This window comes from Chanodichthys erythropterus, chromosome 13, assembly GCF_024489055.1.
Source record: "Chanodichthys erythropterus isolate Z2021 chromosome 13, ASM2448905v1, whole genome shotgun sequence".
NCBI classification, from domain to species: domain Eukaryota; kingdom Metazoa; phylum Chordata; class Actinopteri; order Cypriniformes; family Xenocyprididae; genus Chanodichthys; species Chanodichthys erythropterus.
Window position 1 is genome coordinate 28784598 of NC_090233.1, and position 26474 is coordinate 28811071.

The 26474-nt window shown below is 41.1% G+C and overlaps 2 protein-coding genes across 2 annotated transcripts; one reads left to right on the forward strand and one right to left on the reverse strand.

Annotated features, from left to right (window-relative positions):
* The first annotated feature begins 4654 nt into the window (after positions 1 to 4654).
* On the forward strand, positions 4655 to 5671 carry LOC137034969 (paraneoplastic antigen Ma1 homolog). Its single transcript, XM_067408212.1, has one exon. The coding sequence runs from the start codon at positions 4655 to 4657 to the stop codon at positions 5669 to 5671; it is 1017 nt and encodes a 338-aa protein (XP_067264313.1).
* A 9036-nt stretch (positions 5672 to 14707) lies between these two features.
* On the reverse strand, positions 14708 to 26194 carry LOC137033541 (myosin heavy chain, fast skeletal muscle-like). The gene is made up of 39 exons (XM_067405465.1): positions 25976 to 26194; positions 25748 to 25891; positions 25507 to 25663; positions 25373 to 25400; positions 25078 to 25183; positions 24846 to 24938; positions 24662 to 24725; positions 24474 to 24572; positions 24290 to 24393; positions 24069 to 24207; positions 23687 to 23805; positions 23449 to 23598; positions 23198 to 23368; positions 22808 to 23108; positions 22630 to 22694; positions 22448 to 22535; positions 21855 to 21972; positions 21647 to 21770; positions 21407 to 21543; positions 21061 to 21316; positions 20728 to 20970; positions 20441 to 20617; positions 20005 to 20150; positions 19787 to 19877; positions 19315 to 19704; positions 18353 to 18479; positions 17970 to 18088; positions 17688 to 17884; positions 17420 to 17603; positions 17146 to 17311; positions 16910 to 17034; positions 16502 to 16810; positions 16177 to 16380; positions 15971 to 16096; positions 15711 to 15881; positions 15508 to 15612; positions 15287 to 15382; positions 15039 to 15170; positions 14708 to 14832 (listed from the first exon to the last, which is right to left on the reverse strand). Exons 1-39 carry the CDS (start codon positions 26180 to 26182, stop codon positions 14818 to 14820), a joined length of 5793 nt encoding a protein of 1930 aa, XP_067261566.1. The 5' UTR covers positions 26183 to 26194; the 3' UTR covers positions 14708 to 14817.
* Between the last annotated feature and the right edge of the window lie 280 nt (positions 26195 to 26474).

Genomic DNA, 26474 nt, shown 5'->3' on the forward strand with positions numbered 1-26474 from the left:
ATTGCAGAGCAACTAGATGTGCAGAATGAGAGAGATTCAAGGAACGATGAAAGAGACAGCAAAAGCCTTAAAAATCTATTTGATTATTTTGCCCATCCTTAGTCCATGTTTTTTTTTTTTTGTTTTTTTTGTTTTTTTTTTGTTAAGTATCACCAAATTCAAACAACTCAAAGAGCCATTCCTGATGTATTCAATTCAAAAGATGGCACAAACAGAAAATGGCTGACATACAATGAAAGTAATCACTCCCTGTTCTGCTTAGTATGTCTTGCATTTGCAAAAACGTCAGGCAGTAACAGTGCATTTGTCAAAGGAGGTATGCAGGTTTGTAAACATGCCCATCAGAGATTACAGGAACATGAGAGAAGCAAGATCCATAGAGAAGCCTTTTTTTTTTCTCAGAGCCAGCAAAGCAGACATCCATATCCTTCTGACTGATAAGCAAATGACTGTTGATGGAGACCAAAGAGGAGGCAGGTCATGGACCGTGTGATTGATGTAGTGAAAAGCTACAGAGGGCACAGCCATGAAGTGACATAAGATTTTGAAAACATGGGTGTTAATTAGGGATGCACCGATACCATTTTTTAAGGACAGAGTACGAGTACCGCTACCGATACCAATTAATTTCTCTCTCTCTCTCTCTCTCTCTCTCTCTCTTTTTTTTGATGTTGCCGTTTTCCAAGCACAGCACAGTTAGACTAATGAATAAAATGACAGCTTCTTTATTATTACTCTAAAGAAAAAAGTAATAATTTTTAGGTGCTTGTCACAAACTTAAATAACAAAAATTTCAGTGTCCAATAACCTTCAAAGGGCATAATTACCAATATATATAATTATTGTTATTGTAACACGGTTCGTAAATGGGAAGAAGGAGGCGGGAACCGGCGAACATTCAACGTAAATTTTAATTAAAAAGAAACATAGAACAAAACGAAAGTAATGCCGGCAGACCCTCGCGGACGTCTGCCGGCCACACAAACATAATAAAACATAAAATAAAGTCCAGGCCTGGTCCTCTCTCGTCCTTCACTGATGTCGCTCCTCCTTTTATGCCTCCGGAGCTCCTCCGTGAGAGACTCGAGGCCGGCACGCCTCGCAGGTGACGCTCATTATCACTCGCGTCACCAGCCTCGCGCCGTTCCCTCACGGCTCTCGCCCGCCCTGCTCGTCACATACCCCCAACGCCCCTCGCAGGCCGGGGGGTACTCCCGCGACTGCGCTCTACTCCCCCCCGGGGCCTGTCTCGGCGGCCGCAGCACCTGGGGGTAAGGACATACGAGACGAGAGAAAGGAGACGGAAGCAAGGGGAGCGACAGGACGAGAGAGGGGAGAGAGGAAAAAGAAAGAAAAAAAAAATTCTTGGTCCGGTGCCCCGACACACTGCCGCTCGGTCCTCAGCCTGCCAAGAGGCTCTTCTTCGCGGTGCCATGCGGTGGCACTGGACGCTCGGTGGACGGCCCGATCCTCGACCGCCTCCTGGCGGCCGGCGATGGCTCCTCCAACTGAGGGCAGCCGGCAGCGAGTCCCCCGTCCCCTGCTCCTCCCCTTCATGGCGGACGGCAGCAGGCTCCGGCCCACGGCAGACGGCGGTGACTCCTCCGCTCCCTCCAGGTCCAGGACGGCAGCCACCCCACCTCGTCCCAGGAGCACGGCATCCGGGTCTCCGTCCCACCTTTCACAAGGCTCCAGCACCACCGCCTCGGGCAGCCTCTCGCGGTCTACACACACTCCCGCGCTACCCGAACTCCGCAGCACCGCGATCCCCCTCAGCAGCGAGGGCTCTTCGACAGCATGTCCCTCCTTCCTCCCGGGTTTCGGCACCAATGTAACACGGTTCGTAAATGGGAAGAAGGAGGCGGGAACCGGCGAACATTCAACGTAAATTTTAATTAAAAAGAAACATAGAACAAAACGAAAGTAATGCCGGCAGACCCTCGCGGACGTCTGCCGGCCACACAAACATAATAAAACATAAAATAAAGTCCAGGCCTGGTCCTCTCTCGTCCTTCACTGATGTTGCTCCTCCTTTTATGCCTCCGGAGCTCCTCCGTGAGAGACTCGAGGCCGGCACGCCTCGCAGGTGACGCTCATTATCACTCGCGTCACCGGCCTCGCGCCGTTCCCTCACGGCTCTCGCCCGCCCTGCTCGTCACAGTTATATAAAAAGAATTTTACAAACAATACAACAAATACTATAGAGATAAAAATTAAATAAACTTGTTTTTCAGTTACAGTAGGTTTATTTACCATTTCACGAGTTCACACTTACAAATAAGTCAGATAAATTAATTGGTAAACATAATTGGTGTGCTGTCCAGGGAGAGGGGTCCGAGCTTGGTAATCTGCCTGAACACAGAGTACCCCGGCGTTGGGCGAAGGTTAACACGTGTATGTCTTTTCAGCGTCTCTGTGAAGTTCACTTAATTTCACTCGTTTAATCTGACTCCAATTTCAAATGATTCTTATTCTTAGGTTGTGTCTCCAATAAGAAATGAATCATTTGTTATGTTTTAATTTAGATATTTGATTATTCTGGGTATCTCATATTTTCAATTATTCTTTCATTACGGAGCCATATCACTTAGAAAAGTCACTTCGGCCGTTTTAGTGCTTTTCACGATCATAAACTCGCCAGTTCTGATCTTAGTCAGAGGGTGCAGAGTTTACTAATGCATTTGAGTCGAACCGCCACATGCTTGTTCATACAAAAACACAGTTTTCTTAGTCATGATACTGCAACTTGCTAAGCCAGTTGATAAACAAAAATCAAAAGGTCCCATTATGTGCTCCTTTCATTGAGCCTTTAGTTTTAATCTATCCTAACACAGATTTGCGGAAATATGGACTCCAATAATCTACTGGTCATAATGATTTCAGAAGACTCCAGAGTAAATCAAATATAAAATTTTTTTGTCAAGTAAAAATATATCATTCCAATTACATTACAATTAGACAATTAGAAGCCAATTCAGAAATGTTAAATGCATAACATTGATTACTCAAAGACATTCACCCATCTCTGTGGGGGCCTCTGACTACAGAAGATCCCCCCTGACTGCTTTGCACTTTACCTTTTATACCAGGACCAGAACAAAAGGGTTATAAATATTTACTACACCAACACCTGTTTTGGGCGAAGAGGAGTGGTGTAACCCGGTTGAAATATATTCTTTAGTATAAGATATACAAGTTTGAATAAATAATTTCATAGTTTAATAAATAGAATTTAAGGTTAAAAAAGGGTTATAATTCATTGACCAGCAAAGAAGTTATGATTTTGCTCAATGTCTTTTGAGTAATGTTCATGGTTTACTGTATATAGCATTTAAAATGTTAAATATTTGTTGGGTAATAATATATGTGAAAATGCTTTAAAGATGCCTGTAAGAATAGGAAGAAAGAGTTACACAAATGTTTTGTGAATTATTTTATTTCTGAAAGTTTTGTGTATGAGCCAATCACAGTCGGGGTCAAAGTACAAGGAAGTGAGAGACGAACGCTGGTGGTTCGCGAAGAGAAAAATACGGTTGCTGTTAATGTAATGCACCAGATAAGAAAAGTGTTCAACAAGGACTCTTATACAAAACTTTAATGGTGATAATTCTGTCTGTGTGAGTGGTAAACTCATAACAGTTAGACAGATATAAGTTTAAGTTAGCTGCTGATTTAGTGACTAGTGTTTTGCATTGACTTGGCTAACAAGCTAGCGGCCAGCGACCTCGATTAGTTAAGCCTGTGTGGAAACGTGAGACCGACGATGATCAAAGACCCTGACGGAGCCGGATAGCGTTATCGAGCGGTGGACTTTGCTGGAGATCGTCAACCATGGGAATCTTCTCTTCAACCGTCTTCTTTTCGGCGCAAATCCTCTCGTCCCGACTTCTGCTGCTGACGCCTTTGATCCTGTGCGCGTGAGGTTACATTGAGTAAAGGTACCATTTTTTGTTTGGCCTGTGTGGTGAAGCAGCCATTTGGTTTAAGGCTACAACGTACCCGAGCTACATTCAGGCCTGCGTCATTTGAACATTTGAAGGGTATTTCACATTAAGATAGGGTTTTGCCGGCTATTTTATTTTCTTGGGCCCTTTTGTGTTAAATGTGAATTTGAATGCATTTGTGATCTGAAAAGTGAGTTTGACAGACATATTTAATTTCTGACCTTCCTTTTCTAAGTAAATCTGGTATATTTTTTATATAAAACTATTGTGGTTACTGACTCTTTTGATATTTTACGTTAATTAAGAAAAAGAGTAACAATTGTTTTAAATGTAAAAGTGTTTATAGGATAAAAATAATTCCAAGACAGTTCATTACCTGTTAAAATATTAAAATATTAGTGCTTATATTAGGTAAATATTAATGCTTAAATAGTGATTTAAAGGGGAAAAGTATTTAATTTAATATGTTTTAAATTACACTCACCCATACAAGTTAAACATTTATAAGTTTATTAGTGAAACACTTATTTGATAGATATTTAAAGAACTCAGGATAGCCACCTCTCATTATAGTCCAGCACGCTAGAGAGGCGCTACATAAAATGGAGGCACCGCTGGGATAATTAGTGTACGTTTTTTTTTTTTTTCCCTCTTTAAATTGAAAATCCGCATTTTGACTATCCGCATATAGTGTTAATTGATAAGCTAATATGGAACGTATGAAAAAGCTAGTAGCAGAATTAAAAGGATGGTGCCGTGGCGAGGCATTAGACGAGGCTCATGCAGTCCTGGTGCTCATTCAAGAAGATGTGGACACAAGTACAATAGAAGAGACAATGCAAACTGTGAAGTGTTTGGGACGTGTGCGAGTCAGAGGCCGAACTTTCAACAGTCAACTAAACCGATACTTGGTTTTGTGTGAATGTAAGGAAGTAGTAAAAGGGGAACTTGTTCCAGCTGAAGTGTTTCCTATTGATGGTGGAGGGCCGTGGCTTGTTATCATAGCAGATGCAGCTACCCGAGCCAGTTCACAAGTTAATACGTCCGAAATGCAACAAGCTCCAGGTAAAAATGTTGAAGACCTTCGCACATTGTTCCCTGAAGATGAAGCTGCTGCCAAGTCAACAGAGGCCATCCTGCGAGCTGTGAGTGATTTACTTGACAAGACATCCAAGTCCTCCAGTGAGCATGGAAGTTATCGCCGCCTACGAACTTTCTCTGGGTTGTTGCCCACCCCAGCTGGAGAAGAGCAGTTCGACCATTGGTTGGGTCAAGCACGGCTCATGGTGGAAGAGTGTGACTGCTCTCACAGAGAGAAGAGGCGGAGACTGATGGAAAGTCTTAGAGGCCCGGCGCTTGACATTGTAAAAGCAGCACGAGCCAGTGATCCTGATGTGGGCCCCGAAGACTGCTTAGAGGCCCTGGAGCATGCTTTTGGGACAGCAGAGTCAGGAGAGGAGTTGTATTTTGCATTTCGTTTACTGCAGCAACAACCAGGTGAGAAGCTGTCTGACTTCCTCCGACGTCTAGAACAGTCGTTGAATAGGGTGGTGCAGAGAGATGGACTCCCCCCTGGATGTACAGATAGAGCAAGACTCGATCAATTGTTGCGTGGTGCGATAGCCTCTGATCTGATGTTAGTTAACCTTCGTTTGAGAGAGAAAGAGAGCAAAGCCCCCAACCTTTCTCCAGCTGTTGAAGGAAATACGCACAGAAGAGGAATATGAGGCCTCACGAAAGAAGATTACTCCGGTCATGCAAGGTGGAAATGTACGGCAGAATGCTGATGTGAAACAGACGGAAATTCAGAACTTGAAGTCTGAGATTAAAGAACTTAAGGCCTTGGTTGCTGCTATTGTGTCTAAGCCAGCCCACGACACTTCAGTTAGTAGTGAGAAAAGTCCCCCAAATGTAGTGTACAATGAGTGTAGTTCAGACAGTGAGATAACAGCATTGAAAAAACAAATGAAGCGCTTGCAACAGAAAGTAACAAATAAAGTAGCTGAACCTCAAGCTGCCGTTTCAGCTGTGAATACCTCAAAACCAGTAGCCAGCTCCCCACAACGATCATTTAAAGTATCAGAGGAACACTTCTGTTATCGATGTGGTGAGAATGGGCATTTCGCAAGGAAGTGCCAAAACCCAGAAAACCAGGCTAAAGTTATTAAGAGACTTATCCAAGCTCTGAAGCTGTCCAAGAACAACCAACCGTCAAGTGATGCCACCGCTAATGCAGTTAAATGTTCGGTTGAGAAAAGTACAGCTGACATGCCTGAGGGTGTGCCTATTCCTGATGGGTTAGTTGGGCCGCCTAGCCTGGTGCCGCTGAAGGTTAATGGACAACCTTGCACTGCTCTGTTAGATAGTGGCTCTCAGGTGACAATCATTTTTGAACCCTGGTACCTGAAGCACTTGTCTGATATCCCCATTCAGCCAGTATCTGGTCTTTCCCTGTGGGGTTTAAGTGAGTCTGGAGCTAGCTACCCTTACCGTGGCTACGTGGTAGTTGATGTGGAGTATCCAGCTGAGGTGTTAGGAACCAGTCAGACTGTAACTGTTCTAGCTCTCATATGTCCTAACTCTAGGACTGAAGATAAGACGTCTGTCATTGTGGGCACCAATGCGAGCCATGTTAGACGTTTGGTGAATCAATGCAAAGATAATGGCATTGATGTCTCCAGAACACTAGGCCTTCGTGTTCATGTTGAGGAAGATCAACCTGCTTTAAAGGGTGTTGTGCTCCCAGTCCCAGAGGAGGGAGGCTGGCCGTGTCCGATGGATGGGTCCAGGCCCTTTGGTCTTACCCCCAGCTGGTGACACTCAGGTTGTGTGCAAAGTCGAGCTGAAAAAACCTGTTGCTCAAGAAATCCTGATGATAGACTCCTCACCAGCAGCTGCCTTACCTGCTGATGTGATTTTTCATCCCATGGTTGTGCCCAGTGGGGCATTGGATGTCAACAGTTTGAGAATACTGTTAAAAAATGACTCCTCAAGAGAAACTTCCATACCTGTGGGAACAGTGATTGGATGTGTGTACCACATTGATTCAGTTGCGACCATTCCCCCTAAGGAGACTGCTTCCTCTGACTTTGATGAGAGCATGATCAACTTTGGGGACTCTCCTATCTCAGAACAATGGAAGAACAGATTACGTAAGAAACTGGCTCAGAAGTCTCATGTATTCTCAATGCACGAGTGGGACGTGGGATTAGCAAGAGGAGTAGAGCACAGAATCCGTCTTTCTGATTCCCGGCCTTTCCGTCAACGATCACGCCGGCTAGCCCCTGCAGATATTGAAGATGTGAGAAAGCATTTACAAGAACTGCTGCAGGCAGGGATCATAACAGAGTCGCGAAGCCCCTATGCATCCCCAATAGTTGTAGTTAGAAAGAAGACTGGGGCTATTAGGATGTGTATAGATTACCGACTGTTGAATAGCCGCACCATACCTGACCAGTACACAACACCATGCATTGAAGATGCACTGAATGCACTAACAGGGAGTCAGTGGTTCTCTGTTCTGGATTTGCGCTCAGGCTACTACCAGATAGCTATGTCCGATGTGGTCAATGTGAAGACTGCTTTCATTTGCCCGTTAGGTTTTTTCAGTTTGAGCGAATGCCGCAAGGCATTACTGGGGCACCAGCAACCTTTCAAAGGTTAATGGAAAAGGCTGTCGGTGACATGAACCTCTTACAAGTGCTGGTGTACCTGGACGATGTGATAGTGTTTGGAAAAACTCTCGAGGAACACGAAGAGAGACTGCTCAAGGTCTTAGATCGTCTTGGGGAAGTTGGTCTAAAACTCTCAGTGGATAAATGTCAGATCTGTCTGCCAAGAGTCAAGTACCTGGGGCACATCGTGTCTGCAGATGGAGTTTCTCCAGATCCTAGCAAGATTGAGGCCGTCGCTACATGGCCCATGCCAACAAACCTGAAGACGTTACAATCTTTCCTAGGATTTTGCGGTTATTATCGCCGATTCATTCAGAATTATTCTGAGATTGTTAGACCGCTGACTGAACTCACAAAGGGATATGCTCCAACTCAGAAGAGAAAGAAGAATGCCCAAGATGTGAACAAAGTCTACTTGAAAGAATCGGAGCCGTTTGGGGAAAGATGGGACAAATCCTGTACAGATGCGTTTCACCACATAATTCACTGTCTGACACATGCGCCTGTTTTGGCATTTGCCAATCCACAACATCCATACATCCTGCATGTGGATGCCAGCTTGAAGGGGCTTGGTGCTGTTCTTTACCAAGAACATCCTGAAGGCCTGAGACCAGTTGCCTTTGCAAGCAGAAAAATCAGCTCTGCAGAGAGAAACTACCCCATACATCAGCTGGAATTCTTGTCACTCAAGTGGGCAGTAGTCGACAAATTCCACGACTATTTGTATGGGGGCGAGATTCACCGTACGTACTGACAACAATCCGCTTACGTACGTGCTGTCCACAGCCAAGCTCAATGCGGTGGGGCATCGTTGGCTAGCTGCCCTATCGGCGTACGAGTTTGATGTGCAGTATCGCCCAGGCCGACAGAACATTGATGCCGACCTGTTGTCAAGGAACATGCCAGAGGAGAATGACAATGGCTGGGTGACTATACCTCAGTCCGGAGTGAAAACCATCTGCCAGCGAATCTGTCTCTCAGAGTTTGCACGCAGTACACCAGTCTGTGTTGCTCAGCTTGGTGCATCTCCCCACTGTGTTCCTGACCTGTATGCATGTCCCACACACATGGAGTTAAAGTCTCTGGAACTCATGTCCAAACTGAGTCTCAGGAAGGCTCAGGAAGAGGATGAGGCCATTGGACCGGCCATCCAAGCCATCAAGCATGGGCGCTGGCAAGAGGAAGGGACTATGAGTCCTGAGTTGTCCAGATTGAAAAGGGAAGCTGGGAAGCTGGCAATGAAAGATGGGTTACTGTACCGGTATAGCAAGAGACCATCAGGAGAGGTGATCAGTCAACTCCTCCTGCCGAGAGAGTTCCGGGAGATGGTTATGAAGGCAATGCATGATGACCTGGGGCATCTTGGACAGGAAAGAACTGTTGACCTGCTCAGAAGTAGATTTTTTTGGCCTAGGATGTCGATTCAGGTGGAAGAGTACATCAAGAACTGTGGTGAGTGTGTCACTCACAAGACTCCTATACAGAGAGCTGCTCCGTTGCACCAGATTGTAAGCCATGGGCCTATGGATTTAGTATGCATGGACTTTCTGTCCATGGAGCCTGACTCCAAAGGCATAAGTAACGTGCTAGTGGTCACAGATCATTTCACGAGATATGCTCAGGCTTTCCCAACTAAAAGCCAGAAGGCCCATGTTGTGGCAAAGGTTCTCGTTGAGAAATATTTCATACATTATGGACTGCCTTCAAGGATCCATTCGGATCAAGGAAGAGATTTTGAGAGCCGCTTGATCCGAGAACTGTTGACCTTGATGGGGATACGCAAGTCGCGGACAACGCCGTATCATCCGCAAGGAGACCCGCAGCCAGAAAGGTTCAACCGAACCCTGCTCTCTATGCTAAGTACCTTAGGCCGGGAAAAGAAGCGTACGTGGAGTCAACATGTGCCTCACTTGGTCCACGCGTACAACAGCACCAAGTGTGATGTCACGGGGTACTCTCCTTACCATCTGATGTTTGGCAGAGAGGCGAGACTTCCTGTTGACTTGTGCTTTGGAATGTCACCAGATGGCATAGAAGAGGCATCTCACACCCGATATGTCACAAGGCTGAAGGAAGACTTGAAGCAAGCCTACAAGTTAGCCTCTGATGCTGCAGACAAACGGCATCAGAGAAACAAAAGGTTGTATGATCGTCGAGTTACCTTTCAGTCCATAGAGATCGGTGATAGAGTACTGCTCCGGAATCTAGGCCTGAGAGGCAAGCACAAACTGGAAAGCAAGTGGAGCCCTGATCCGTATGTTGTCATTGGGAAGATGCCAAACCTACCTGTGTTCAAGATCAAACGGGAGGATGGAAGGCTAGGGACAAAGACTATACACAGGGACCACCTTCTTCCGATTGGACAGCTGGTGAGAACGCCACGCGCTGACCAGGATGCTGATCCACCTGTGAAACTCAAGACCAGAGCAGACACTCGTAAGAGAAGTCAAAGGGACTCAAGATCAGAGACTCGAGAGTTGCAGGAGTTTTCTGATTCGTCCTCTGATATGGAGTATTATGTCCCTCACTGTGTCACTCGGAGAGAGCCTGTCCCAAGGGTGTTAAATACTGCCAGGCCAGTAATTGATTTGGAAGATGACCCTGAAACAGAACATGAAAATGACCCTAAAGCTGAATATGTTCATGAAAATGATTCAGACCCAGAAGAGGTTGATCACAACTCTGAACTGGAACCCGAGGATGAGGAGTGTGATCCAGAAGTAGCTCCTGAAGAGACTAGTGAAGCTGGATCGGAGTCCGAAGAGGAAGTATCTGAGGTCCAGGAGGATAGAAGACAGCCCAACTCTGAGTCTAGACCTAAGAGAACTGTCAAGCCAACTACTAGACTTACCTATGATGAGCCTGGTAGATCGAGAGATGAGCCTTTGACCATAGTACACAGAGGCATAGTCATTAAAATAGGAAAACACTATATACATTAGTTATTATGCCCTTAGTACTCCTTTGTTAGTTTATTAATGTCTGATGAGGACACACAGACATTTAAAAGGGGAGGGTGTAACCCGGTTTAAATATATTCTTTAGTATAAGATATACAAGTTTGAATAAATAATTTCATAGTTTAATAAATAGAATTTAAGGTTAAAAAAGGGTTATAATTCATTGACCAGCAAAGAAGTTATGATTTTGCTCAATGTCTTTTGAGTAATGTTCATGGTTTACTGTATATAGCATTTAAAATGTTAAATATTTGTTGGGTAATAATATATGTGAAAATGCTTTAAAGATGCCTGTAAGAATAGGAAGAAAGAGTTACACAAATGTTTTGTGAATTATTTTATTTCTGAAAGTTTTGTGTATGAGCCAATCACAGTCGGGGTCAAAGTACAAGGAAGTGAGAGACGAACGCTGGTGGTTCGCGAAGAGAAAAATACGGTTGCTGTTAATGTAATGCACCAGATAAGAAAAGTGTTCAACAAGGACTCTTATACAAAACTTTAATGGTGATAATTCTGTCTGTGTGAGTGGTAAACTCATAACAGTTAGACAGATATAAGTTTAAGTTAGCTGCTGATTTAGTGACTAGTGTTTTGCATTGACTTGGCTAACAAGCTAGCGGCCAGCGACCTCGATTAGTTAAGCCTGTGTGGAAACGTGAGACCGACGATGATCAAAGACCCTGACGGAGCCGGATAGCGTTATCGAGCGGTGGACTTTGCTGGAGATCGTCAACCATGGGAATCTTCTCTTCAACCGTCTTCTTTTCGGGCGCAAATCCTCTCGTCCCGACTTCTGCTGCTGACGCCTTTGATCCTGTGCGCGTGAGGTTACATTGAGTAAAGGTACCATTTTTTGTTTGGCCTGTGTGGTGAAGCAGCCATTTGGTTTAAGGCTACAACGTACCCGAGCTACATTCAGGCCTGCGTCATTTGAACATTTGAAGGGTATTTCACATTAAGATAGGGTTTTGCCGGCTATTTTATTTTCTTGGGCCCTTTTGTGTTAAATGTGAATTTGAATGCATTTGTGATCTGAAAAGTGAGTTTGACAGACATATTTAATTTCTGACCTTCCTTTTCTAAGTAAATCTGGTATATTTTTTATATAAAACTATTGTGGTTACTGACTCTTTTGATATTTTACGTTAATTAAGAAAAAGAGTAACAATTGTTTTAAATGTAAAAGTGTTTATAGGATAAAAATAATTCCAAGACAGTTCATTACCTGTTAAAATATTAAAATATTAGTGCTTATATTAGGTAAATATTAATGCTTAAATAGTGATTTAAAGGGGAAAAGTATTTAATTTAATATGTTTTAAATTACACTCACCCATACAAGTTAAACATTTATAAGTTTATTAGTGAAACACTTATTTGATAGATATTTAAAGAACTCAGGATAGCCACCTCTCATTATAGTCCAGCACGCTAGAGAGGCGCTACAGTGGGTTTTCACAAAATGAAGAGCTCTTTTCCAAAACGCTATAAATCCATTTGAATAGTTTTTGATGAAAATTACATTTTTTTACCTAGACCTATACATTTTGTTAATATTCAATTTATCCTGTTAAAATGGTCTATTGGCTCAGTCTGAACATGTTAAACAATGATTGTTAAATGAAACAACAATTTTGTTGATTATAAATTCAAAGTTTATTTATTTTTGTTTCAAAATGCTATAAATCCATCCTTTTTTTAGCCTTTTTATATAAAAACATCTAGAATCTCACTATTGAAAGGGTGACTATATGTTTTAAACAGTATACTGAACTGTTTGATCACCTGATGCGATGTCACACACTAGCACACGTGCACACGCACACACACACACACACACACACACGAGGCGAGGTGAGCCTCTTATAATGCTGCGTTCACACCGAACGCATCTGGGGCGTCTGGAGCGCCTGATTTGCAGACGTGAGTTCAGCGCCTATATAAAAAGGCTTTTTAAATTTTAAATTTAATTCTAAAACAAACAGGAGGCCAATACCGGTGTAATATGTTCACGTTTTTTGGTCCCGATTAAAAGTCGAGCTGCTGTAGCCGTCGGAGTGATGACTGATCCAAACCGGCATACAAAGAGTTACAGTAGTCTAATCGCGACGTAATAAAAGCATGTATGACTCTTTCAAAGTCTTTACGTAGCATGTATTGCTTGACCTTAGCCAGAAGTCTCAAGTGGAAGAATCTAGTTTTAACAACTGAACTAATTATCAAATTTAAAAGCACTATCAAAAATTACACCCAGATTCCTGGTAAAAGGTCGAATATGGGAACATAGAGTACCAAGAGCATCTGCAGAATCACTTAAATGTCCCGCACGACCAAACACAACAAGTCTTTTTATCATTGAGATATAAAAAATTTTGATCCAACCAAATTATGAAAAGTATAAAGGTGGACAGTCACTGAACGTTGAGTTCACTGGCCACCTCTTTCCATCATTCTCCATCACCAGAGTTTGTGAGGGAAAAAAGTGATGAACTGTTTAATCGGAGCATATCATGCATCACGTAACCTTTTTTTTAATACAATGTAAAGTAGATTAATTGAACAGAAAAAAAAAAAAAAACATATTTTGGGAAATACACAACAAAAATAACCTTTTTCACAGGAGGATTCAAAACGTCAATCTCATAACGCTGTATAATGCTGGCTCTGCTCTCTTGAGACTGCTCATCTGCGCACCTACAGGCCACAGCCATATCTGCACCCACCACTTAAGCTAACCCTTTCCTGTTACTTTGGGTGGGTAACTTTTCTATTTAGAACATTTGTGCTACGGTGAGCTAGGCATCACTGCACACATTTGTGAGATATAATAGACTGAATGTGACTGAGCCATCTCTGGCTTATTCAGTGCTTGGTGTGTGAGCGGTGCATGATAGCAGAATCTCATCCTCTAAACACACTCGCTCTTCAACTTGTCCATGAAACTCAATTCCCAATTGACCACAGCTACAACCCCAAAACTATTATTAAAGAAATTGACAAAAATCTAAAAGATACTCATGATGAATCACTAAAAGCACATTTTGAGATCCAAAATAAACTCCAATGTTACTCGACCCTAAATAGAACCACTAAATTGGCGAATTATTTATTAATCAAACAATTTAAAGAAAGACAAATCCTCTCCAAATACAGATTAAGTGACCATGATCTAGAAATAGAGAGAGGAAGACATAGACAAACATGGACAGCGAGAGAGCAGAGGATCTGTAGACACTGTGATCTACAGCAAATAGAGGATGAGAAACACTTCCTACTCATCTGTCCTAAATATCGCAATGTAAGAGAAACATTTCTCTCCATACTTGGAACACTATTTCGATCATTCATTGAACTAAGTGATACTGAGAAAATGCCCTTCATGCTTGGTGAAGATGACAACACAGCTACACTAGCTGCAAAATATGTTAGCCATTCACAAAATTAGAGATGGATAACTCTCTAGAGACCTGCTTTATTTATTAATTTACTAAGATGTATTTGTTTGCATTGCTGCATGTAACATGATGTATACATATATGTTTTGTTTGTTTGTTTGTTTGTTTGTTTGTTTATTTTATTATTTATGTATAATATGTTAATGCTTTGGCAACACTGTGATTCACAGTCATGCTAATAAAGCTCATGTGAAATTGAAATTGAAATTCATACATCGTAGAGGCTTAATTGTGCTAACTGGAAGGTTGGTTCATAGAACATTGCAGTAGTCCAGTTTTAAGCTTCACAGTATATTCAGATACTGTACCTGATACATAGGTACTGTATGGTCTGATTTTTGTGATGGTGTTAAGTGTTAATTTGAATAGCACTGAGGTTTAACTGTTTAAGACTCAGAATACTATTTTAAATTGCAATGTAGAGTAGAGTATTTTCCAAAATTGTTAGAGGAAGAAAACATCAATCCAGTGTGGAAACTTTATAGCAGAAATGTTTGTGTGAATGCATTCAGTGAAGAGGAGTATTACATTTTATGGACTCTTTTTAACTTTTATGGAACCTTTAAGAGTTCAAATTTGGATTAAAGACACTCTTGATAATCAGCACTCTTATGATGTGAACAATAAGTGTATCTTGCTGTAAAAAAAAAAAAAAAAAAAAATCACACAAAGTCTTATTTGCTGAATTATACAGGTTTATTAAGAAAGGTACTTTTACACTAAACATTCATATTATATGACTTCAGTAAATGCTCCTTTCACGTTTTAAAGATTCTTCATTCATTCATTCTTCTTTGACCTGGGAAAGAAGGAAGAGGCAAACAGCCTTATTAACAAAAATGTGCTCCACTTTACATAATGAAGATAATACAGATGTGCAAATGTCATACAGGACATGTAACATCAGCAAAATTATCATAGTTCCACTATACTTCTCCTAAGAGGTAGTTTATGTATTTGGATAAACAATTATAATAATGAAATGACTCATCTACCCAGTCTTACCTTTCCAGCATCACGGCTCTTAACTCTGAGCTTGTTGACCTGAGACTCAGAAATGTCAGCACGCTCCTCAGCCTCTTCCAGCTCATGCTGCACCTTCCTCAACTTGGACAGGTAACCATTGGCTTGCTCCTCCTAAAGTTTTTTTTTTTTTTTTTTTTAATAAATAAATAAATATTTCATGTAGCATCAAATTAGCAATCAAATATAAATAATAACAGTGTCAAAATGTTCTATTAGGTTTTACATACCGCCTCTTCAGACTGCCTCTTGTAGGCTTTGACCTTCAGCTGCAGTTTGTCAACCAGATCCTGGAGTCTGGCGACGTTCTTCTTGTCCTCGTCAGTCTTCAAAAATACACATATTTACTAGATTAAGTCTTGATCCTTTACTAAAAAATAGTTATTGTCAGTACATACAATATTATACAAACTCTTTTGTCTGAACAAACTTATGAGGAATATAGTCATACCTGATAAGTGAGCTCTTTCACTCTCCTCTCATATTTGCGGACACCCTTAACAGCATCAGCTCCACGTCTCTGCTCTGCTTCAACTTCAGTCTCAAGCTCACGAACCTATAGTAGAGATTATTTTTAATCAAACAATTCATTCATAATTTATAATATTATAACATACTTCACATTGCCCACATCATAACTATAAAGAGGCTTACTCTGGACTCCAGTTTCTGGAGTTGTTTCTTTCCTCCCTTCATGGCCAGATTCTCAGCCTCATCCAGACGGTGCTGCAGGTCCTTCACTGTGACCTCCAGATTCTTCTTCATCCTCTCAAGGTGAGAACTGGTGTCCTGCTCTTTCTTGAGCTCTTCTGCCATCAATGCAGCCTTTTGCGTGAATGCAGAAATTCATTAGTTCCACATTTTTTAAGTACACACGTGTCTTGGTGAGGCATTTGTCAGCTACTGTTACTCACATCAGTGATGGCCTTCTTGGCCTTCTCCTCTGCGTTTCTGGCTTCCTGTACTGTGTCATCAACTTCACTCTGGACATGAATAAGGTCAGCCTCAAGCTTCTTCTTGGTGTTCAGGAGACTTGTATTCTACAAAATGATAGGCAACAGTATGAACATTTTGAATGATGCTCTCAATTTCCTTAATTTCAGGGAAAATATGCACTTACCTGAGAGTGCAGCAGCCCAACACGCTCACTGATATCCACCAGCTCTTGTTCAGCCACTTTGCGGCCTCTCTCTGTCTGCTCTAGAGCAGCTCTCAGCTCCTCAATTTCAGACTGCATCAGAGCGTTTCTGCGCTCCACCATGGCCACCTGCTCCTTCATGTCTTCCTGTCCTCTTTGGGCATCATCAAGGTGCAGTTGGGCATCCTGAACACAACAAAAGCTTTACAATGAGTTTTTGATGTGCTTTCTGTTGGGCTTTACATAACACATGTTAGATTATAAAAAAAATATTAATACATCCCAAAGTCAAAAAGAAGTCACATACCTTGAGTTGTCCCTGAACGTTCCTGAGCTGTTTCTGGGCCTCAGCAGCCTGGCGATTGGCATGGCTCAGCTGAATCTCCATCTCATTAAGGTCTCCCTCCATCTTCTTCTTGATTCTCAGAGCATCATTCCTGCTCCTAACTTCAGAGTCCAGAGTGCTCTGCATGGATTCAATGACTCTCTGGCTGTTCCTCTTGATCTGCTCCATCTCCTCATCCTTCTCTGCAAGCTTCCTGTCAATCTCACTTTTGACCTGGTTTAGCTCAAGCTGGACACGAAGTATCTTGGACTCCTCATGCTCCAGGGTGCCCTATGAAATATAAAAAATGCATTTAAATGTAAAAATGAAAATTAACAACATAGTATAATGGTTCTAGCAAGAATTAAATATTGATCTTCAGATACTTACTTCAGCCTCCTCCAGGGCGGTCTGAATCTCTGCCTTCTCAGTCTCCACTGTCTTTTTGGCCTTTTCCAGCTCATGGATGCCTTTCCCAGTCTCACTTAACTGCTCTGTCAGATCTGAAATCTCCTCTATAGAAAGAAAAAAATATATAATCTTTATCATATTGAACATTCATTAACCATATGTGCTTACTTTTTAATGCTAACTGAGAATTAGAACATTATTTTTTTCATTCTTACGCTGCAGATTCTTGTTCTCTCTCTTGAGGGTCTCCAGCTGGTCCAGACTCTCCTCATAGGAGTTCTTCATCTTGAACAGTTCAGTGCTGAGTGAACGAGCCTCTTTCTGGGCACCTTCCAGCTCTGCCTGACCTTCCTCATATTTCTGCTTCCATTCTGCCAGGACCTTTAATGGAGATATTTCAAGTTTGTTTAAAAAAAATGAAACAAAGCCCATTCCAGCAATATTTTACAAAGAGAATATCTGACTAAATATATGACTAAAATTGTTTACCTTGTCAAAGTTCTTCTGCTTCTTGTCAAGGTTAGCAGCCAAACCATTGGCTCTCTCCACATCAATCATGAGGTCCTCCACCTCAGCTTGTAGTCTCTGTTTGGTCTTCTCCAGAGATGCACATTTGGAGTTCACTGCCTCAACTTGTTCCTCTGCCTCTTGCAGACGCTGAGCCAGCTTCTTCCTGTTAAGTAATACACATGATTCTAAATTCTAATCTATAAAATAGCTGTGAGTTTTGGGAATAATTATGCAATAATATACATACTTGGACTCTTCAAGCTCCTCAGTGCGCTGAATGGCATCAGTTTCATATTTGGTTCTCCATTGAGCAACCTCGCTGTTGGCCTTTGACATTCCCCGCTGCAGCTCAGCCTTTGCCTCCTGCTCTTCCTCAAACTGCTCACGGAGCAAGTCACAATCATGACGGGCTGATTGTACAGCATGGGCTAGTGCGTTCTTAGCCTAAGAGACAAAGTCACATAATATTAGCTATCCCTGCATTATAGTAATGTACAAGTATATGTATGTATTGATTATGCTGTATTACCTTAACCTCCTCTTCAATATGCCTCTTAAGCTCCTCAATTTGCTGAGTGAAAGCTTGTTTGCCTCTGGTGAGCTGAGAAACTAGAGCTTCCTTCTCCTCCAGCTGACGGCCAAACTCACCTGTATATTTTCAAATTCACTGTGTCAGATTGTGCTATGTCTCTATCAGTTCAGTTAAAAACAAATGGATGTAAGATTTTATCAGTCAACAACAAAAAAAAAAATCCTCTAATAAGACTTTGTCACAGTCAGAAATTCACTGGTGAACAATAGTAATACAATATTATTGTTGATTTTTTTATGATTATTGTTAATTATTGACATTAATTACTTTTGATATAATATTGATTTGTTCATGATCGGTCACAATTTGTCATTAGTTACCATTTTCAGTTTGAAATCTTGCTCTTTGAGCACTGAGATCATTTATCTGGCGACTGTTCTCGTCATTCTTGGACTTCATTTCACTAAATTGGTCCTCAAGTGTGCGGCACATCTTCTCAAGATTGCCCTGTAAATACAAAATTCATTAGATATTTGAAAAAACTTCTTGTTATATGTGACCCGTGCTGGCGTCATATTGAGTACATTTTCAAAAATGTATGATGTATGATTTGTTGGAAACAGACAAAAAAGGACGTAGCTACACCTATTTGAAGTCGATAGAGTTAGCAAAGTCAATTTTGAGAAAAATCTAGTTAAAGTTTTCTGAAGGTTCCAAAACAAAATCACCTAGCAAGCATACCTTAAAATCCCTGGTAATACCACCAAATTTGGCACACACCAAGTCAAAACCCACATCTATTGGTGAAATATATATTCAACTTTTTTTCCATGATACCGCAATTGTTTGATTAACATTAATGAGACAAACAGCCTATATATTAAGATCTACTCTCTGAACACTGATCTAATATGATGTTTCACATCAGATGTTTTTCCCCAACAGTTAACCAAACGTTCACTTAAGACATAAGAGATAATGTTTGTGTGAATACAGGCATCTTTGTGCTCATGCTTTGGATCTGTCAGTCAGTGCAAGTAAGATCATTTTGTAAGAGTATGCTTCACTTTACAAAGTTGCCAAACTTGTGCTGAGGGGAAGTACCAGTTGTCAAGAAGCCAGCAGAGAAAAACTGCAATTTTTCATGATTATTAAAACAAAGGAAAGATTAAGGAAGGTACACCTCTCAGAAAATGTACAAATACATTTTTTGTAAAAACCTCAAATTTGACCAAAATCATAATTTTTCAGTTGTTTTGACTGTAGCTCGTAATTAGCTTGTGCGCATTTCGACTCATTTTGCAAGCACGGGTCACATATATTCTTCAGAATATTTCCCAACCTTTGCTTTGGCAACAGCTTCCATGTTGCTGGAAAGATCATCAATCTCCATTTTGTATTCACTCTTCTCTTTCTCAAGCTTTTGTTTGACACGCTGCAGGTTGTCGATTTGCTCTCCCAGCTCGGCCACACTGTCTGCCTGCTTCTTGCGTAGGGCAGCAGCTGTAGCTTCATGCTGGAGGGTGGATTCTTCAAGGTCACGACGCAGCTTCTGGAATTCAGCTTCACGCTTCTTATTCATCTCGATCTGAGCAGAATTGGCTCCTCCAGCCTCCTCAAGCCTCTCACTGATCTCCTCAAGTTCCCTGGAGAGATCAGCTCTCTGCTTCTCAACCTTGGCACGAGCAGCACGCTCAGCCTCGATCTCTTCCTCCAGTTCCTCAATCCGAGCCTGTGGTGGAAAATAGTTCATTAAATTTTGGGTGATAATATATTTGATCATAATGATCATAATGTTTGAAATCTCAAAATACCTGAAGCTCCTTGATCTTCTTTTGGAGTTGAGCACCCAGAGATTGTTCATCTTCTATCTTGCTGAGCAGCTGGCTTGTTTCAAAGTCTTTCCTGTGGGTGTTCAACAATAAGTAGTTTGTAAAAAAAAAAAAAAAAAAAAAAAAAAACAATAACAATAACACAACAATAAAAGTTTTCAATGTTTTCAAAGATTTTATGCTACAAAGATATTAATTACTTTTTTATTTTCTCATCAGATTGCTGCTTGTCATTCTCCAGGTCCATGACGGACTCTTGTGATAATTTCAGGTCTCCTTCAAGCTTTCTCTTGGCTCTCTCCAGGTCCATGCGGAGCTTCTTCTCTTGTTCAAGGGAACCCTCAAGCTACAGGAAAATGATATACAAAATATGGGAGGGCTCTGAGCTTGGAGTTTGGCCCCAACCAAGAGAACTCTGATAGGAATGGTTAGATCTAGAAGTGAGGTGATGGGGTGGTGGAGGGATGCTGATAAACTGTTAATGAAGAGAGGTAAGTATTCTGTATATATGTACACCTCTTATCGTTGAGTTGATCAACTGAATGTGCTTCACTCGGGTTAATTAGGCAACGTGCTTCTCCTGAACTTTGTTAATAATACGTCATTAAATATAATTAATTCACATAATCAACTCACATCATCAACTTGCTGCTCAAGCTTTGTCTTGGATTTGGTCAGGGTGTTGACTTTGTCCTCCTCAGCCTGAAGATCATCCAGTGTCTGCTGATGTGCCTCTTGGAGGGCTTTCTTCTCCTTCGTAAGCTTGGCAAGGCTCTCATCCTGAGATGTCATTTCCTCAGTCAAGTTCTTGACCTGTGTGATTTTTTGTTTCAAGTGAGGTTAAATTTTACAATTTATATTCTATATCAATATATGACGGAGACGGAGATTAAATCTAATCTTAAACCAATTCAGTCTCCAACCTTATTCTCAGTGGCATGTTTCTCCTTCTCCACTTTAGCCAAGGTGAGCTCCAGGTCATCAATGTCTTTCTTCAGCTCAGAGCACTCATCCTCCAGTTTCCTCTTCTTGGCTGTCAGTTCAGCATTGATTTCTTCCTCATCCTCCAGTCTTTCAGTTGTCTCTTTGAGTTTAGCTTCAAGCTGGATTTTGCTCTTGATCAGACCCTCACACCTCTCCTCAGCATCTGAGAGATTCTCAGTTTCCTGTTAGTAAAATAGATTGCTATTTCATTGGAAACCACATTGCTCATTTTAATGGAGCCAAAATCAGTTAATTCAATTAAAAATACTCACAGATGCTACTTGCAGCTGCAGATCATTTTTCTCTTGCAGCAGTGATACCATCTTCTCTTCAAGCTCCTTCTTTTTGGCTTCAGACTTAGCCAAAGCCTCTTTGCATTTTATAAAGTCCTCTTTCATGCCCGACAGCTCCTTCTCAGTCTCGGCACTCTTCAGCATAGGCTTAATCTTGTAGTAAACCTTCATCCATGGCCAGTGTTTGACATTCATGAATGAGCGGACGTTGTATTGGATAGTGTAAATGGACTCCCTGTGAATAATTCATCAAATGGCATAATTATCATTATTTACTGTTTACACAGTTATCATTGATGTCACCTTTACTCATGACAATACTCACCTCCTCTCCGTCATTTTCACATACTCCTTCCTCATCACATAGCCACGGCAGAGAGCCTGAGTCATTGTGACCAGAGTAGCCAGTTTCTCATCACGCATCTCCTCAAGAGTACCCAGAAGACCAGCTTTGAAGAACACCTGAATTTATGTAAAACAATAAATCAAAAGATATTGATTTAATCTGTATAGGCTAAATGATCATAATCAGAGAATCTTTGAAAGTTCACTGCTGAATATGAACCTTTGTGTGTCCAAATCTGTACTCATCATGAGGAACGTCGATGGATCCCAGGAGTTTCTCACTGGCCTTCTTGTTATCCATAAACTGTCCTTCAGGGATAACACCAGCATTCAGCACCTTGTATCTGTGGAAAATTTATCAAATTTCTTCATGTCTTTTAATTAGGAGACTCCTACAGGAAATGGTATTTTCATGTGGTCTAATTTACCTCTGCTTAAAGTCACCATATTGGATTCTGCTGGGGAAGCCCTTTCTGCAGATTCTGATACCCTCCAGTACACCATTACACCTCAGCTGGTGGATAACCAGGAAGTTCTCCATGAGACCTATAACGAACAGTTTATACCATGAACTTGGTAAATTAACTTCATCATATATATTGAGTGCCAGAATTTCTGTCATGACAACTCTGAGTGTTTATTGCTGCTGCTGCTGTAGGTTATTGCTGCTGCAGAGAAAGTACGTGACTTGCTACTGCCCATACAAACACGGCACACTGCTGTGAGCAAGTAAGAGATGCTGCTGCTGTACAATATAGCGTACATGAATTATCCCCAGCAGATCTATATAGTGAGAACTGGGGAAGGTGGAGGGTTTCTGAAGCGCTGCTAGGCATGCCACCAAAATATTTTGAAGGTTGAGCATACAAGCTCATTGGCTACTGATACAGCAGGAACCAATCAGCTGTGCCCTATAGATAATGATGTGATTACAAGCAGGTTGATTTAAAGGACCTATTAGCCTGTGCCATCTAGAGTTTCATGGCAGAACTTTGTATATCTTAAGTCTTTAATACTTTACCTGGAGTCTTGGACTCATTAGGAATCAGACAGCGCACAAAGTGAGGGTGAGTGCTCCTCAAGTTGGTCATGAGTTTGCCCAAGTTCTCCTGTGGAGAATAGAAAAGGGTTGGCATGCTTTGTATTTCGTTTTTTTTTTCCTCAAGTACAGCAATATTGCTGTGATGTCATCTTCATACACACCCTGAACTGGGAGGACACAGTCTGCATGGATCCACCCTTCTTCTTGCCACCCTTTTTAGTAGTATCTGTTGATATGCAAATATAAAGCAACATGTATAAATGCAAAAACAAGAAAAAAAGTTTGGTTAATTTGTTGTTGTTGTTGTTGTTGTTGTTGTTGTTGTTGTTTTTTCTTTACCTTCAACAACAGCTGGGTAGAGAGAAGCCAGCAGTTTGTTAGAAGACTTCTGGTACAGCTGCAGAACAGACTCATTCAGTGGATCCTTGTTCTTGTCCAACCAGCCAGTGATGTTGTAGTCCACAGTTCCAGCGTAGTGAACCAGGGAGAAGTGGGCTTCGGCCTTGCCTTTGGCAGGCTTTGGTTTCTGGAAAGCATTGTTTTTGCCAAGATGCTGATCATACAGCTTGTTCTTGAAGGAAGTGTCTGAAGCCTTGGGGAACATGCACTCCTCTTCAAGGATGGAGAAGATACCCATGGGCTGTTTATAAAAGAATGTTGTTTATTACAAAAATATGACATTTTGAGAATAGACAGTGGCATTGAATAAATTCATAAACCATTAAAAACCTTCTCAATGAGCTCAATGCAAGAAGCCAAGTCCATGCCGAAGTCAATGAACTCCCAAACAATGCCCTCCTTCTTGTACTCCTCTTGTTCCAGCACAAACATGTGGTGGTTGAAAAACTGTTGCAGTTTCTCATTGGTGAAGTTGATGCACAGCTGCTCCATGCTGTTGTACTGGAGGAAAAAATAACAGAAACATTTACTGACTTCTGAATATGATTCAATGTGACATAAAATAAAATAATCATTCTTACATCAAAGATCTCAAAGCCAGCAATATCCAGCACGCCAATGTAGAAATTTCTTTGTTGTTTTGTGTCCAACATCTGGTTGATACGAATGACCATCCACAAGAACATCCTCTCATAGATAGATTTGCCCAAGGCGCTGACAGAGTTGTACACCTGTAGAATAGATATTTAATTCTGCTTCTGCAATAATTAGCCAGAATGATTGATTGAACACATGGACATGCTGGAAATGTTACTATACCTGTTGCACGGTCTGACCTTTGGTCACAAACTCATTTCCGACCTTGACTCTGGGGTAGCACAAACCCTTTAGCATTTCAGCAGAGTTCAGACCCAGAAGGTAGGCGATTTTGTCAGCCTCTGTGAAATACATTTTAAAATAAATTGTCTTAGCTTTACAGAGTCTTTTGTGTATGTGTAAAATTATAATAATTCAGGCACCAGGTACTTTTACTTTTATTTTTAGATGTATTGATATGCACAGCAAAGCACACTTCTAATTTATATGGACACTAAACATTTTACGCACAGTCGATGCAGCTGTTACTATTTTAAAGCATAGGATAAAACAGAAGCACTAAGACTGGTCTCAAGATATATTGCAAAAAGCACACAAGTCTCACCCTCATTGCCGTCAGGCTCAGCCTGCTCCTCACGCTGCTTCTGTTTAAACTTCATGTTACCATGATGAAGCACAGCTCCAGTGAACTTGTAGATGCCCATTTTCTCCTCGTTAGTGAAACCCAGAATGTCAATAGCATCCTGTAAATTACAGAGAAGAATGAGATTTATGATTTGTCATATTTATATAGAATAATTCAATATTCAAACAGCAATGACTCACATCAGTAGCATCCAGCTCCACTTTATCATCAATGCTGGCCACTGTGATCTGACCCTGACTGCACATGGGGAAGTCATAGGGGTTGGTGGTGAGGAGCGTCATTTCTGTAAAATACACAGATTTTAAAAGAGTATCTTACAATATTATCTGGCATTGAAACATTGAATGAAATATGTGCACCTACCAATCAGCTCAGGCTTATGGTTGGTCATCATCTGGTAGAAGATGTGGTAGCCTCTCTCATCTGGAAGCTGGAATGACACTCTAGACTTCTCCAGCAGATCTGTTAAGAGAATGTACTTGAGTCACAATCATCTGAAGAGTGACAAAGACAAATGTGCAGGATTTATCAATGAAATCGTGTCCACCTACATGTCTCAATGTCAGCACTAGCCAGTTTTCCAGTTGTACCGAAGTGAATTCTGATAAATTTACCCTGTTTAAAACAAAATGGCATAATACATAAATAATAACAATCTCTTTACAGAAAACTCTGTATAGAAAAAACTGAACACAACTGACCATCTGTACTGTAAATAAACAGTGGTTAACTTACAAAACGAGAGGAGTTGTCATTTCTCACAGTCTTGGCATTACCATAAGCCTCAAGCAGAGGGTTGGCAGCAATGATCTGGTCCTCAAGAGAGCCCTGTGTTGTTTGAAGGGTTTTCAGTTATTTAATATTTCATGTCTAAAGACTGCATTTCACAAATTCACCTATAGTTTGTGTAAATTAACATCTTTCAAAAAAAAAAATATATGACATAGTTTTGTATCTTATACAGTACCTTTATTTTACCCTCTTTCTTCTTTTCACCACCTGATACTGCAACTGTGGCAAAGTACTGGATGACACGCTTGGTGTTCACAGTCTTTCCAGCACCGGATTCTCCACTGGTTTATGAGAAAACAGAAGATTAAAAGACATGTAGACTTTTCAAAGTATATTCAGAAGTTAATTTCTAAATTCTATTTTGTAAATATCTCCATAAAGATTTGCCATCTACATTGTACTTTCAATTTTAATTTTTAATTTTTCAGTTATTTTTTTGTCATGGTCTGAGATTAAATGAAAATACTTACGTAATCAGGACAGACTGGTTTTCTCTATCTGTTGATTGTAATTTGTAAAATATCCAGTAAATACTTCTTATATTAACAGTGTCATCTAATCCACCTTAAAGAATTCTATACAATTCAATTCCATAATGTCTTACCAGTTTGCATAAACTGATAGGCGTTGTCAGAGACAGAGAAGATGTGGGGTGGGGCCTCCATACGCTTTTTGCCTCTGTAAGCAGTCACCACTTCTGGATCATACACCGGGAGCATCTTGTAGGGGTTCACAGTTGCGCAGAAGAGCCCAGAGTAGGTCTGAAATGAGTAGAGAAGTGGTCAGATTGCAACAACACAGACAAAATGAACTTAAATCCTGTTTTATGTTGTTTCAGAACCTACGTAGATCATCCATGCAGCATAACGCTCTTTGAGGTTATACAGCACAGAGGCTTCATTGAGATGGGTCATCATGGCCATGTCCTCAATCTTGTCATACTTGGGAGGATTCATTGGGTAGACATCTTCTTCCTTAGCAACTCTCTCCTATAAATTAGATATTAGATATAAAAGAAAACAATGTAATAATAATTTAATGAGCATCTATATGAAATGGAAATTAAAACTCACCTCCGTAGTGTCAAGCAAAACAACTGTGACTTTGCCACCATCTTTGCTCTTGATTGTTCCCTTGAGGTACAACTCTTTGACATCAGCCACATAGCAGGCAGTCTTGGCATCAAATGGTTTGCTCTGAGCCTCGATTCTCTCCCTCTCAGGCTTACGAAGGTAAATGGCAGCCTTGCCATACGCGGCCATCTCCGCGTCCGTACTCATGGTGGCGGCTTACTAAAGAGAGAAAAGATAATTTTATCTTTTAAAAATTTCATAAATATTCCATGTAACAATAAAGGCAAGACTCTTGAAATGAAACACATGAATTGTGTTAGGAAAGAGACATATTCCTAAGTTTAGGCTTACACATGAATCCAGACACATAAAACAATACTAGATAAACATTTAGATAGCAAGCAAGAAGCAAGTAAGGGGCCCATTAAAGGCAAAAATGTCAACTGAATATGTCTTTGTGGTGATGAAATTGATGTTGTCGGGGGACAGCACACAGTAC